Genomic DNA, 15,512 nt, shown 5'->3' with positions numbered 1-15,512 from the left:
GTAAATTGACAACTGGAGAGACAGATGTGTCAGTCGTACAAAATATAAACAAAACATTCTGAAATATGCCGTTGGACAAGTTGAGTGATTGGATTAAAAATATAAAACCCTTCGACAGTAACAATTATTATGATTGTTTCAAACCACCTAAATATAAGGTCGTATAATTCACTATTCGGTATAGGTTTCACTTAACAACGGTGGATTTATGCACTCGTCACTGTGGTAGTCGAATTATTATACTTGCATCTGTTTAAATATTTATTATATTCATCAAAACATAATATATTACTGTGACATGTCACAATACTTAGGAGTAACCGCTTTTTGTTTTAATAATAACCACAGTGTTCATAATTTATTTCGATTTTTATTTAAACCATTAAACCGTGTATTTTAATCCGATTTAAAGCTATGCACCAAAACGTGTTCATTTTTAGACAAATATTCTTATATTGACTAGATGAATATACCGGCGAGTAATCATTAAGCTCACAGTGACATAGTGCTCACACATAATAGAAACTTGCTAATTTATTGCGTTTAATTAATCACAATAATCATCAAAATATTTTTAATATTTACTATTTCAATGAATTATTATCGTGACAATATGAAACATAAATAAGGTTTTAACTTCACCATTTAGTTGAAAAGTTTTCATTATTATTATAGAGAAACATTATTTTGAGTTTAAGAGATGATATCTTTCACTATTCAGACGATATATACATTAATAATAATATATTATATACATATATTATCAAAGTTCTGATAATCGTAATAAATAATAATAGTACCTATTATAAATTCCAATCAACTCCATTGACTCCAAACAGTTCAACGGGTAAATTAGAAACAAGAATTTGCATACGTTTACAAAGGTCAACGTCGATATCACTGATAAAATTGTCGAAGAAACGTGTATTAATAAAACTGTCATATTAATTAATATTATTACCTTAAGATTTTAACGATTTTCCACAACAATTAAAATATAATTGAAAACTTTAAATATTATACCTCTCATATATTAAATTATGTTATTTTCAATCGCATTAAATATTCATTTTCGAGTTACGAGTTAACTTACAGCTATATAAAAAACAAAATTAATAATAGTAATAAAAGGTAATAATAGTTAATAATACCTCATAATACCTAATAGGTGTTAAATAATTTCGGAATCAAATGAAATAACATTACATTTTTTTAAATAAAATGTTTTATTGTATTATTTACGATATAATCGATTAGGAGTTTAAACAAGCGATTTGATATAACAAAAACAAGCAAAAAAAATTTTGCCGAAACCAGGGATCGAACCAGGGACCTTTAGATCTTCAGTCTAACGCTCTCCCAACTGAGCTATTTCGGCACTTATATGCCTACTGATTTTTATGCTCAATTAAGTCAAACTTAATGTTTAAATATATTTGAAAACATTTAATACATAAATATAAACAAAAAGGAAAAATAATTTTTTAAGTAATTAATTGGTAGCTATTGGCTATTAATTAGTACTTAGCTATTTTTGTATCACTAAAAATTGATAATATTATATAATTATAATATGTTTCTATTGAAATATCTACTTATTTATTAATTATTATTAGGTAGATTACCTATGTTAAATTAATTTAATTTAAAAAATCGTGTTGTTAATATTACTTATTCTGTGGTTAAAAATAGAAATGATTTATTGGTAATTTTTAGTTTTTGTAATAAACCTATAGATTAATATACCTATGGATTTTACATAGTACCATTGATTATAAATACTATTTATAATCAATGATAGTACTGTAGATTTTTTTGTAAATGATAAATACCTATATCATAATTATTATAAAATATTTTAAGAATTTCCACCAGTTATAATTTGATTTGTATTATTATTTGATTTTACAGGGCCATGCTGGATCTGTAGGACCACAAGGTTTTAAAGGTAAATCAAAACAATTATTTATTTCGATCAAAATTCTCGTTTGTAATATTTTACTGATTCCAACATAATATTTTCTAAATTAATTTTAAAAAATAATGTCGGTTACTATCAATTATACATTTATACCAATCACGTAGGCGGTATGAGCAATTTCGTTTCATTAATAAGATTTATAATATAGCAGCGGTTCCCAAACTTTTTTTACATATACATACATCCACCGAATACTCGCTTATAATAATATGATTAATAAAATATTATTCACTGTTTCACTGAAACATATTAAAAATTAAAATACTCTACATTAAAAATCAAACATTATGAATCACATATTATTTATCATTATGTACCTATGCATATTTACTTTATCCAAATTTAAACCTTATTTGAATGTATTGCTTATGACTTTATGTGTTATTAGTTTATTATAAATATTAAACTAATGTATATTTTAGGGGAACGAGGAATACGTGGTTTTGACGGAACACCAGGAATGCCAGGAGAAAATGCTCGCCCAGCACCTAAAGGCGAAAAAGGTAAACTTCATCAAATATGTGCATTGCATAGGTATTGAATAAACCGTTTAAGAAAAAAAAAACGTTTAGTCTTAATAATAAATAAACCTAATATACATTTTACATTTTTAATGATTGGATGTACGATGGTACCATATATACAAGCATTATAAGCATTGTGCATTATATTAGCGTCTAGCGTTTTATGATTTATATATTGTTTTAAATGTAGTACCTACATAGTTACCTACTAAAAGTTTCAATGTAAATATTCGTTGTATTTCCTGAAATAATAACTATGTTATCACTTTATCAGGAATAATTTTTAAAGAAAAATACCTACAAAAAATCTACAATATAAGTATCTAAAATAAAATATTATGATACTGTTGTTATAGGTGATAGTGGGCCACCCGGACCACCCGGTCCACCTGGACTAACGCAAACTGGAGTGAAAACTGATAAAAGTAAGCAAGAAATATTAAATAGCTATAGATTGTATGTAAATCAAAATCACAAATGCCATATTCATAATAATAATATATTAAGCGTTGTAACGTACTGCAATGACTATACTTAATTCATCCACAACATTGTGCATCTTATTTGTATGTTTTTGCTATCGAGAAATGTACAAAAGCTCGATCAAATATATTACTATAGTAAACAGCGAATACCTCGTGTTATATATTTTAAAAAAAAGTCTACCTTTATACTACCATTTGATAAATAGGTCTTTGTCAAAAATTATGGTACCTATTTATTAAATTAACTAAAATAAAAATTATTGGAATCTACAATGAAATTTTTATTATTTGCAGATTAAAAATGATCATAGGTACTTTCTATAAAAAAAAATTGTCATTCGTGACAAATTATGTATTTGCGTATCTAGGATATTTAATATAATGAAATATGAAATAATTAAACATATTATATTTCAATGGCAAGTGATGTCGATGTGTGTTCAGTTAGATTTATTTTTTATGTTTTCTACTTAAATAATATTTACTAATTATTTTCATTCAATTAGTGGATACAGCAGTTGTGAAAACAGTCAAAGGTGATAAAGGCACAAAAGGTGATCATGGGGAAAAGGGAGCTGTTGGTAATCTGGGCCCAGGAGGAAACCCTGTAAGTATAATTTATTACGTATTTTTTATTTGGACTAAAATGCACAGCATTACAAGTATAAAGGGTACTTGATAAGTTTATTTTAGTTATTAAATCATGACAAAAGTGGATACATTTTTCCATTATTACATATAGTACCTGTTATACGAGGGAAGAATAGTTAAGTATCTCAATTATTAAATATAATAATATTATAAATAGTAGAATAGTACCTATCATATACACTATACAGTATACTTTAATATTATAAATTTAAATTATATACATTCTAACGTTTACCTAATACCTTACCTACATATTTTTATTAACTACAATTCAATTATACTTATTCTATTAATAAGCAAAGGTTAATAAACCTTACACAAAATTATGAAGTTTAATAACGAACAAACCAATTATTCATTAATAATAATATTGACAATTACATTACATACCTATCTACTTACTGTAGGTATAGTACAGTGTAACTGTTTAAGTATAATATTTGTCTTGATCGTGTCAAACAAAATTTAAACAAAAATGAACAAAAAAGTATTTCTTTTGGACAGCAAAATTATGATCATATATAAGGCTGGGATTTTAATGCCCTAAAAAATTCCAAAAAATGCAAAAATGACTTAAAAAACTCAAAAAATGCATTTAAATTATATTTATTATAGCTTAAAAATTGGAAAAAATATTTTAAATTATACTACAATAATGTATTTTTTTGTTTATTATACATTGGTACTTGTTTAGTTTTTTTATGCTTCTGTTTTCTTAATCATTCATTCTAAAATAATAATTTAAAAAAAATACCTATGTATGTATGTATGGTGTAATAAAATAATATATCATAGGTAATAGGTATATAACGGTGATAATTTTCGGTGAAAAGCCTAGATATGATGAAATATATGAATATATGATACTATATATAATTTATTATTCGTACCGTCAGCAGTTTGCCGAAAGTTTCTTGTGAATTGCAACAATTTTTGTTCATTTTATGAAGAAATTGTGATAAATGCTCTAAAAACTAAAAAAATGCACTAAAAACGTCAAAAAATTCAAAATAAAAAATACTTTAAAATAATCAGTATCACCTAAAACACATTTTATACTTACGGATCAACGTTTCAAAACATCAGAAAAAAAGATGCCTTTGCATCAAAATCCCAGCCCTAATCATATACATATAACATAATAATTATATATATCTTCATAACATTAATTACCGATTTTACCTGTGGTTTAGGGTCCGCCTGGTTTGACAGGTCCCAAAGGTGAACGAGGAGAACCCGGTTTACCAGCACCCTTATTATCTACGACCGATCTAGGAATGAGCATCAAAGGAGATAAAGGTAGGAATGAATATATGGATGTGTTTACGCTGTAAATTCATGTAAAAAGCAAAAGCTAAGGTTGCCTATAAAAATAAAGTAAATTTTTAGTCTGATTTCAGTACAAACTAAATAGTAGATACGATATTATTGACGATTGATAACAAACTATATTATCTTTGTTTTTCAACAATAATGATTATTCTTATAAAATTGTGTACATAGTGATTTGTGCATTATTGCAAAACATAATATAAAAGAGTGTTAATAAACTAGTTACGATATTACAATAATATATTATTATTATTTTATAAATTATAACATTGTATTACTAGTTACAAATTAAATTGATCTCAAGAAATATAATTTTTTTTACCCATAACATATAATAAAAAAGCAAAATTGTATTTTATAATTATTCGTTTTTTTTAAATTTAGTACTTAAATTTTCTAAGCGTACAATATCGTCTAAGTAAAAATGTATTTAAAACTACCTAACGTAAAATACTTTGTGTTGCATTTTAATTATAACATATATTTTAATATTGTATGCGTTTAGGTGAAATGGGAAGAAGAGGCAGACGCGGAAAACCAGGTAAAATACCATTAAGTCTATGTTTAATTAACTCACGAGTTTTCACTTCACTATATCATGTAAAAAGGATGTATTTAAATTATTTAAATGATTAAACGGTTATTGATTTATAGGTCCTATAGGTCCACCGGGTCCACCTGGAGAAATTGGTTTGCCTGGTTTACGAGTAAGTTTTAAAATAATATTTGTTTATATTATTATGTACTAAATAAAATAGCTAATTCTTTATGTATGTCATTAATACGCTAATCAAAAATTAAGGAAGACGTAAGTTTTATTATTTAAGAAAAATATCATAGTATATCTGGCAATATCATTTATAACACAAAATAAATTAACAAACACCGATTATATAAAAAATGAATGTTACTGATGTAGTTTTAAACACGACAAATAGATAAAGTTTTGTTTATTTTTACATTAGGTATTAGATTATATACATTATTATTTAATCTATTATCTATTAATACAGTTCAATAAATTACTCATTCGTATAAATATTATGAAAAATGATTTTACGATTGTATGTCTTAGGGTACACCAGGTAAAGCAGGAGGTCTTAAAGGGGAAAAAGGAGATTCGGGAGAATCTGTTGTAAGTAAATCATTATTAAAATATTTTTATTAATATTTTCATATTTTTAAATATTTAAAATGTAATGACTGTGTATATACGAGTAGAAAGGCGATAAAGGGGAACCAGGAAAAGACGGATTACCAGGTTCAGGCGGAACATACGTGGCTGTTCCAGGACCACCAGGCCCACCAGTAAGTATATTTCTTTATGCTTTATTTATATGTTATCTTTAACAAATAATGTCCATTCCACCAGGGTGCTCCTGGTATTGGAGTCGAAGGGCAAAAAGGTGAACCCGGTGATCCTGGTTTTTCTTCTGCACCTCTCCGAAGTAATAAAAATAAGATACATTTTTTTTTTAAATTAATTTACCACCAGTATTATTTTATAATCATTAATTTACAGGTGAAATCAATGAACAAATTACTGTACCAGGCGCTCTGACATTCCCGAACAAGAAATCAATGATAAACGTAAATATATAAAACACATATTATCCGTAATAATAATACGCTACAATTCATTATATACTCGTACATCGTTTCACGTGCTTTATAAAAATAATTGAATTGTATATATTTGTTTAAATTTAGGTGACAGACAGAACTCAGATAGGTACCATTGCATTCATCATTGAAGAAGAAGCTCTTTTAGTACGTGTTACGCGTGGTTGGCAGTACATTTCTGTGAGTTATATTATTATGAGGATATTATAGATTTAATTTAATTAACACGCCGATCATTAATTGTTATTTTTTACAGCTTGGTTCGTTGGTCACCACTGGAATCGACCCGATCCCGACAAGCGTTCCGATGCCCACAAGAGTGCCATTAGAATCATCAAATTTAGTACATAACCATCCAGTAAAAGATAACACAATGGTAAGGCTCACATTCGATTTTTCCATTTTCAAGTGTTGATTAAATTATATAATTATTTTTCAGTATAGTACTATAGTTATGTAATACAATTGAATATTGTTTGTCTTATTTCTATATAATATATTAGTTTGTATTCAATAATTCATCGTGTATATTATACATTTATACGTAATGTTTTTTTCGAAATTATTAATGTATGCGTAATATTTTGTTCTGTTTCAGTGGCATCCTAAAATGGTGAGTACAGGAAAATTGCATATTTTTTTCGTTTAATTATTGCTAAAAAATGGTCAGTTATGAACAGTTTGATTTCTATTTTTAATGTATATAATTACGTATTCACGTAATACAACTATTGTTGTGTACGTAGCTTATAAACTAACTCAATATTGTAGTCATAGTTATTAATATGAATGTTTCACAATGTAGTTACGAATAGCAGCATTGAACGAACCATATTCAGGTAATATGCACGGCGTTCAGAGCGTGGACTACTCGTGTTATCGTCAGTCTCAGAGAGCGGGGCTTCACGGAGCATTCAAAGCGTTCCTGTCTTCGAGGCTTAATAATTTGAAAACAATCGTTCACGAGTCCGATAGAGATTTGCCCGTAGTCAACATCAAAGGAGATGTGCTATTCAACTCTTGGAAAGATATATTCAGTGAAAACGGGGCGTTTATATCACAGCAGCCCAGGATATACAGTTTTAGTGGAAAAAATGTGCTCACCGATTTCACGTGGTAAGAGTAGTATAAAATTAGCATTTTTAGCAAGTAAAACGACCGTGTACAAATTATATTGTACGAACGTATGCAGTACATCGTATCGATATTATCGTCAATAACCGCCGGGTAAAATATTTGTGCCATCAGTTTTATAGGAAAATCGTATTATTTTTATATTAGGTATGTTATTTAATGATTTAAAACTATGGCAGTTTATAAGAATTCCGGACGATACTGAATTCCAAAGTAGTGAATTTTTTAATAAAGCATCCATGTATACATGTGTTGACATATTTTATAAACAGGACATTTTACTATATAAGCCTAAATATAACACATGTATATTTTATGGTATTGGATTTGCACACAAGAAGTAAACAAAATTGAAACTCAGACCACAGCTTATCATATTTTAAAATCTATTAAAATCAAAGTCATGTGTAGTGTGTATTAAAGTATTTAAATCATTATTCAAACTATTATGTGTATAAAAATATTTGAAATAATAAATGTTTAATTATAGTAACAATAGTAAAAATATTCAATCATCTTAAAATAAATATATTTCATCACAGCTTAAACCTAAAGATTAAATTATAATAATTAGAATCTTTAAAATATACAACAGTAAAATAAGACATAATATTATGAATTTTTAACCAGATTTAATACCTAAGTGTTAACAATACACACTTCAATGAATGAAAACAACAATGTTAATATAAAATTACATATTTAAATAGAAATTAATTAATCAACTAACTTTTTTTTTTATAAAAGAAAAATTCTTACAAATTACAATGTATAATATGTAGAAAAATACCAGTCAAACTTGGTAAATAACATTTAACAAAAAATATGTAGATATGTATATCCGACTATTTTAGCCCATTGATTTTACCTTGAAAATATTCCACACAAACCAAACGAAAAAAATAACTTAAAAAAAATTAAATATAATATGTACCTACCTTAAATTCATGCGAAAGTAAATTTAAAAAAAAACTTAAGTAGTTCATCACTAGACTATACACTAAATATGCATCGTCGCCATGGTGATCGTGAATATTGATAGGTAAAAGTATAACTTATGAAGTATTATTTTTATTGTTTATATTTTATTATTAATATCATATAATATTAGTACATGACAATATTTTTGTTGAAATAAGCAGGCTATACTATGATGATGTAATAGTTTACTACAAAATTTAATAACATAATAATATCAATACCGGATTATTCCGTCGGTAATACGACAGAACGATAAATCGATTTTATACGGGTTTTTTTTATTTATGATAATACTATTGTACCAAAAATTAAATTATTGAAATAATATTTGGCACTTGCTACTTATTATTATTATTATTACAAATAATTAAATAATATAATCGGTATAAACTGTGTATAAAATTAGGTTAAACAGTTGAAAGTTTATGATAATAACTGACTTATAAAGATATTGTATAAATGAATAATACCACATCCGACAGATTACACTTTGTTTTTTACGAATTTTTTGGCGAAGGTAATACACGAATAATTTTAACAACATTTTTTTTCTTTTAGAAAATTAAAATACAAATAATTTTTTTAACCAGGAGTATTTTTAATTTAGCTTAAAGTATTTAATAACACCTTTGAATTCTCATTTATATTTTACTATTAATTTTTGGTAAATTGAGCACATTATTTTAAAAAGTTTTCAAAATAAATTAAAATTTTAACTACTATAATTATTTTTTTCAATTTCTATATTAGGTATATAAAAAAAAAATAGGGTTGCCATTTAATAATCAAAAGTTGATTTACCTTGTGCATAAAATAATAAGGATGGTTTTTTTTTAATAATATTCTCAAATGTGCATTTTAATCCTTATTAATATTCAAAAATATTCACTAAGGAAGAAGAAAAAATACCGTTCCCATACATATACATATTAAATACCTTATATAATGTATAATGTATAATATCATGCGGTTACATTTAACCATAGTATATAAGCTATAATAATTATTATTATTACTGGTAGCGATTTTCATTTATTCCTTGTACTTTGTAGTAATACATAATAATAAGTTTTGAATGATAAAAAGATGAACCATTTTATTGAACCAAAATATAAAATATATTATATACAACGAATAATATTTAATTGGGAATTTAAAATGTTGAATAAATATTAACATATAATATATTATAAATAATATAGATGTTATAATAATATAATTTGTTTATAAGCAGTTGATCGTTTTAGCGTGTCTCAGCATTTGCCTTTATGTTTTGTTGTAATAATATTATTTAATTATTAATATTATTTCTTAAATTAATAAAAATGCATATAAAAAAAAGCTTATTTAAATAATACAAGAAAATATAAGCTATTAGGTTCTCATCGAACTATAATATATTCGCGTTACGTCAGAACCTTTACTTTTTTCTCTCGTTGCACGTATCGTATTACCTACAGCATTTTCAATGCAGCGAAAGCATTCGGGTACAGCTTATTAAAAGCCGTTCTATAACAATAACAATTCGTTTTAAATGAGTGATTCCATTGTAGTAATTTCTCACTTTAGCGGTGTGCATTTAAAAAAAAAAAAACGAAACTCTATTGTATTTTCGTTAACTATTATAGTTTCGTATACTATTATAACGAACGACTGTGGTGTTCGCTACGCGTATTATGTTTTAAAGTACGATGTAAAGATATTTCACAGGAAAAGGCTTACTGTTAGCAGAGAGTAGTCAGTCATCAAAAATGAATTGTGTACAAAAATTATTGAAAATTAATAAAAAAAAAAAAAAAAAAAAGTCAAAGGTGTAAAAATAGTGACGTAAACAAAAAAAGAACATGGAATCATTATCACCCAATCTTTTTATTTTCAACAGTAATATACAACGAGTTGACTTTCCGATATTATAAATTAAAGTCATTTAACAATATAATTATTGTTCATCCAATTGGTTTAACTGGTTGTAATAAATTATAATATAATTATTAATTACCTTTCTTTTGCTGTTCGTGCGTACCTGGAGTATATATAGTTTAAATCTCAAGTGTTTGGCCAAATCACAAACTCATAGTTTAGTTTGTCAAAAGATCATAAAATTCTTTAAAAATGCTTCATAATAATCTGTAGGTATAGTTTTTAATGTATTGTGAACTAAAAAGTCGTGCATTACCTAATTTAGATTATCATAGATTTTTTTTCAAAACAATATATATAATGTTATAATTATTAATAATAATTATAACATTCTACATATTTAATAATAATTTATTATTATATACTTGTTCACTGACAATTATACAGAGACCACACTGATGCCGATAAGTCATTGGAACTTGACTCGTATTTAATTTTTTCAGAACCTGCATTTTATAGTAGAAGTTTCTTCAGTGATTTTTTTTTTTTATTTTAATAAATATTAAGTATTTTTAAAATAAAATTATCTATCCATTATGCTATTAAATTAAAACTAATTAATTTACGAGGTTTCAAACTAAATAACACTACTATACATAAAGTCCTGACATGTTACAATAAATATAAATGTTTGTTGTGTATTATAGATGTAAAAATTAGCTTTGATTTTAGAAAAAGGTATTTTAGTTTTATATTTCAATGCGATATATTTGTCTGAGTCTTAAAAAAGCTAAGTTTGAATGACCGGTAATCAACAACGTTGAACGAAACTTGTTGAAACCATCAACGTGCCAGTCCCAGCAGAATTCTAATATAGAAAATAACACACACAACTCGTTTTTATTAGGTAGAATAATAATGAAAAATAAACAATTCGGTAAAAAAAAAAAAATCAGTCGTACGCGTACCGTATCTGCCTATTTGATAATTAGTAAAACGGCAACGTTTAATAATAATAATAATAATAATATTATTATCTATTATGTGTATAATATACGATATTTACGATTTATCGTTATTCAGGCCTCAGAAGACCATCTGGCACGGATCAGACGTGTCCGGCGACAGTGCGGTTGACGGAAACTGTGATGCGTGGAACTCGGAGAGCGCCGACAAACGAGGACTGGGCTCGTCGTTGATACCAAAGGCCGATCGGCAGGCGAAACTCCTGGATCAGGATTCTGCTTATGACTGCCGCAACTTTTTTGTCGTCCTGTGCGTGGAAATTACACCTCACTCGGGTGCGATGTTCTCGAGGAAACGACGCAGCGGCAGCGGCGGAGGCGGTCTGCACGACGAACCGCAACTCCCTATGAGCCGCCAGGAGTACGAGAGACTCATGGACGACATCCGAGCAACTTGAACGCCGGCCAAAAACATCCGTATCGTCGGCTGTCTTTTATCATTGCAATTTATATTATTATTTCGACTTTATTCTTTATAATGTACGACGATACCGCACTTCTTGTCCGATTTCGTTTTTAAAACATAACTTAGCTGAACACTATACAAATAAGTGAAACAACAAGATACACGATATAATAATTATTATCATTACTATTTTATCTTCGTCGATCGATGTCTTTCATTCTTCCTCGTTAATTTGTATTACGTAAAAATATTTAAAAATCGCATATCATTCATACTACTCTCACCATATCCGACTAAATAAATTATTAATAACAATAATAATTTATTATCATTGTACTATTATCATTTTGAGGTTTTCGAAACTACAACAATGGCTGGCTTAAAAAATATTATTACATAATATTACACATCATACAATACAATAATAACCATTAACCATAGTATTATTATCATCAAATTTGCACATATCTCGTTATTTTACTAATATGTTGTGGATCTTTTGAACGATTTTTATTCGAAATATATTTATATTTCGATTGTTTCAAAACACATACATTTTTTGTTTTTATTTGTTTATATATAGTAATAGTATTATTAATGAGTAAGTTAATGTTTTTGTATTCCTAGTGAATATTCATTTTTAATGCAAATCAGAATTTCATCGTTTTCATAAAATTACTAATATACAGACAAATAGTCATACTATTTGAATACTTTTAAAAAATACCTTATTTTGATCGAACAAACTTATTATTTTGCTACCAAAAAAATTTACCAATAACAACATTAAATCGTCAATCATATTATAAATTCAATTTTTTGGTAAATTTCTTATTCTATGTCGTAAATAACCATTTGCATTTACATGAATATATCATTATTGTTTTGAACATTTAGGATATAATTGAAAATTATTTTACATTTATGTGTTCAAGTAATAATATTGTATATTTATTTTAAATATTAAATCATTTTATACTATACATGCGTGTATGAAGTTTGTGTAAACATAATCGTATGTACTATAACATAAAATATATTGGTTTAATAAAACATTTTGTACGTTGTATATATAGTTTTAAAATAATTAATTTTATAAATAAAAATTTATCCATTAAGGTATTAGCTTGTATAATGATAAGCACTAGTGCAACCTATTAAAACATATAAAAAGTAGTTTGAAATATAAATCCATGTCATCGATTAAAATATTAACAAAGAAATCAAAAACCGGTTTGTGAATAAATAATTTTAACTTAAATTTATAATAATTAACGTATTTATTATTTTAATTTTCAAATATTCAAAAAAAAGTTCTGAGTACGACTAATAGAAAAAAAATGTTTTTGTATAATGATGAATATCCATTGTTATGTTTTACTTAAAAAATGTAATAAATAAATTAAAATGTGTTCTAAATTTCTATATATTATATATAATATTTAATCGATGGACATTTTTTTTTTTATAAAAGTTATAGAACATACCTACAATAAGATATTGAATATTTTATTTAATGCTTCGTGCAACTGTAATAGAAATAAACATTCTTTATATATGTATCCAAAAATATAGTTAGTTTGATAAAAATTTGCTATATTTAAGTTAAAATAGGTAATATAATAATTATAAAATGTTTTGAAAAGTATTTATTTATTACCTATAGTTCAAGCACAAATAAATAAATAAATACGATTTGGAAGACATTATTTTACTTTGGTTATAAAATATAAGTTTTAAGATAAATTAAGAGTATTTTATAAAATTATTTCAATTATATTATTTAAGAGATTTATACAATAAGGTAAAATTAGGAAAAAAAAAAAAAATGGAATATCTTAGTCAAAGACTAATGTTAAACGTTAAACATTCACTGAAATTATAATATATGTAATAGATACTTATTTGATTTTATTAATTTACAAATATGTTTGTTTTTAATATAATTTTAGAAAAAATAATTAAAATGAACGATAATTATTATTGTTACTTAAGAAGCGCATTTTTATTGTAGTTAACTTTTATACATACCTAATAAATTGTATTAACTGCATTTTTGTTTTAAAATTGAAAGAAATTTTTAATAAATTTATATACAATTTACTGAAGTATGACAATTTTAGGAGTTTAACATTTCTAAAAATTCAAATTCAACCAATATTTACAGTAAAATATGATAAAGTATTCTGTACTTTACATAACTTTTACCAACATATAAATTCATAATTGTTTCTAACTGTATAAGTTAAGTGTTTAATAATAAAATTAGATCATTGTGTATTATTGTATTAGCTACTATGATATTATTAAATGTGTAAACAAAAACAAATAAATTGCTATTAATATTATATCCTACAAATTAATAAGAACCTAGTTTTTAATATGTTAAATGTGTATCGTACTATCCAATCCTTTAACAGAGCATACTGAATTTAAAACAAAATTGAATCCACTAATAAACCAATTTACTACAACAGTATTCTTTTTTATGATTCTATGGTTTTTATACTTATGGTTATTATTATTATTTTTATTATTCTTATAATTATTTTATTCTCATAATAACTTTTATTTAAATTGTGCGTTTATCGGCGATTGCACTATTGGGGTTTCTACGGTTTCTTGTTATCTGCCACAGAACACCGGACCGGTCCTGTGTTATCGCGAATGAACCGGGTATAAAAGGCCCTGTGAAACGACCAGCATTGACATTCACTGTCTTTCCTCCGTCGTAGCAAGACCCACCCGGGCAGACTTGCGCGATTAAGGAAGGCATCTGATGTCTATATTTTTTGTCAGAGATTTTTTGATTTTTAGCATATTTTATGTTGCCTGCACATTATATCGCTTTAACTCAAATTATTAAATAGTGATTTTATTCATACCTATTCGTAGCTCAAACATTTCCTTAGCTCAAGCTCTGGTATGCACAAACAAAATTCGACCTTGGCTTTGTTCCGTGGCTTATATAAGTCTGGCACAGTTCGGGCGCAAGACTGCCAGTGTTTGGTGAGTTGCGTTTGCGGGAACACTGATCGTCACGTCTGTATTAAAAATTTGTGTATTTTATTTTTTTTATATATTCCCTTATTACGCGATAAACAGTCATTTGTAGGAATATATTATTCGTGAGTGTTCAAGTAAGTTTCCCAAACAGAACGTATATTCGTAAAAACCCAGTTTCCCTGTGCGTTATCGACATTGTCGACACGCGCAGAGCTACGGCAGGTTACGTTCCGCAGAAATGACGATTCGCGCGTACGTCGGATCTAGTGAGCAGATGGCACAGTTCCAGTGACTCGTCAGAGTTCCGCGTTACGGGTGTATCGCTCTCGTTTGAGCTGCCCGTCTCGTGTGCCACTGTAATGATCTGACAACACGTGCGATTCGATTCTGATCCGATTATTCGGTGGCTGTGACGTCGTTGAATGACATACGAATCTGTTCGAAACATTGTACACATTACGAAAACGTTAATTTATTTTTTTGGTAGTATTTGTAAAATTGTAA

The 15,512-nt window shown here is 26.6% G+C and overlaps 1 protein-coding gene and 1 non-coding gene across 3 annotated transcripts in view; one reads left to right on the top strand and one right to left on the bottom strand.

Annotated features, from left to right (window-relative positions):
• Positions 1–14,350, top strand: part of LOC132918891 (collagen alpha-1(XVIII) chain) — a 233,862-nt gene extending 219,512 nt beyond the window's left edge. For both annotated transcript variants that reach the window (XM_060980235.1, XM_060980236.1), the window contains 16 exons: positions 1,912–1,948; positions 2,404–2,484; positions 2,862–2,930; positions 3,497–3,597; positions 4,835–4,940; positions 5,479–5,514; positions 5,628–5,680; positions 6,049–6,108; positions 6,195–6,281; positions 6,346–6,421; positions 6,496–6,563; positions 6,684–6,776; positions 6,853–6,972; positions 7,195–7,209; positions 7,402–7,712; positions 11,655–14,350. In XM_060980235.1, coding sequence (XP_060836218.1) covers positions 1,912–1,948; positions 2,404–2,484; positions 2,862–2,930; positions 3,497–3,597; positions 4,835–4,940; positions 5,479–5,514; positions 5,628–5,680; positions 6,049–6,108; positions 6,195–6,281; positions 6,346–6,421; positions 6,496–6,563; positions 6,684–6,776; positions 6,853–6,972; positions 7,195–7,209; positions 7,402–7,712; positions 11,655–11,994 — 1,653 coding nt within the window. In that variant the 3' untranslated portion in view covers positions 11,995–14,350. The remainder of the gene's footprint in view (positions 1–1,911; positions 1,949–2,403; positions 2,485–2,861; positions 2,931–3,496; positions 3,598–4,834; positions 4,941–5,478; positions 5,515–5,627; positions 5,681–6,048; positions 6,109–6,194; positions 6,282–6,345; positions 6,422–6,495; positions 6,564–6,683; positions 6,777–6,852; positions 6,973–7,194; positions 7,210–7,401; positions 7,713–11,654) is intronic.
• Trnaf-gaa (transfer RNA phenylalanine (anticodon GAA)) lies at positions 1,306–1,378 on the bottom strand. Its single transcript has one exon. It is a non-coding gene; the product is annotated as a tRNA-Phe (tRNA).
• Positions 14,351–15,512: the final 1,162 nt, after the last annotated feature.

This window comes from Rhopalosiphum padi, chromosome 2, assembly GCF_020882245.1.
Source record: "Rhopalosiphum padi isolate XX-2018 chromosome 2, ASM2088224v1, whole genome shotgun sequence".
NCBI lineage: Eukaryota > Metazoa > Arthropoda > Insecta > Hemiptera > Aphididae > Rhopalosiphum > Rhopalosiphum padi.
The sequence above is the reverse complement of the archived record's forward strand: the minus strand, read 5'-3'. Positions and strand labels throughout refer to the sequence as shown.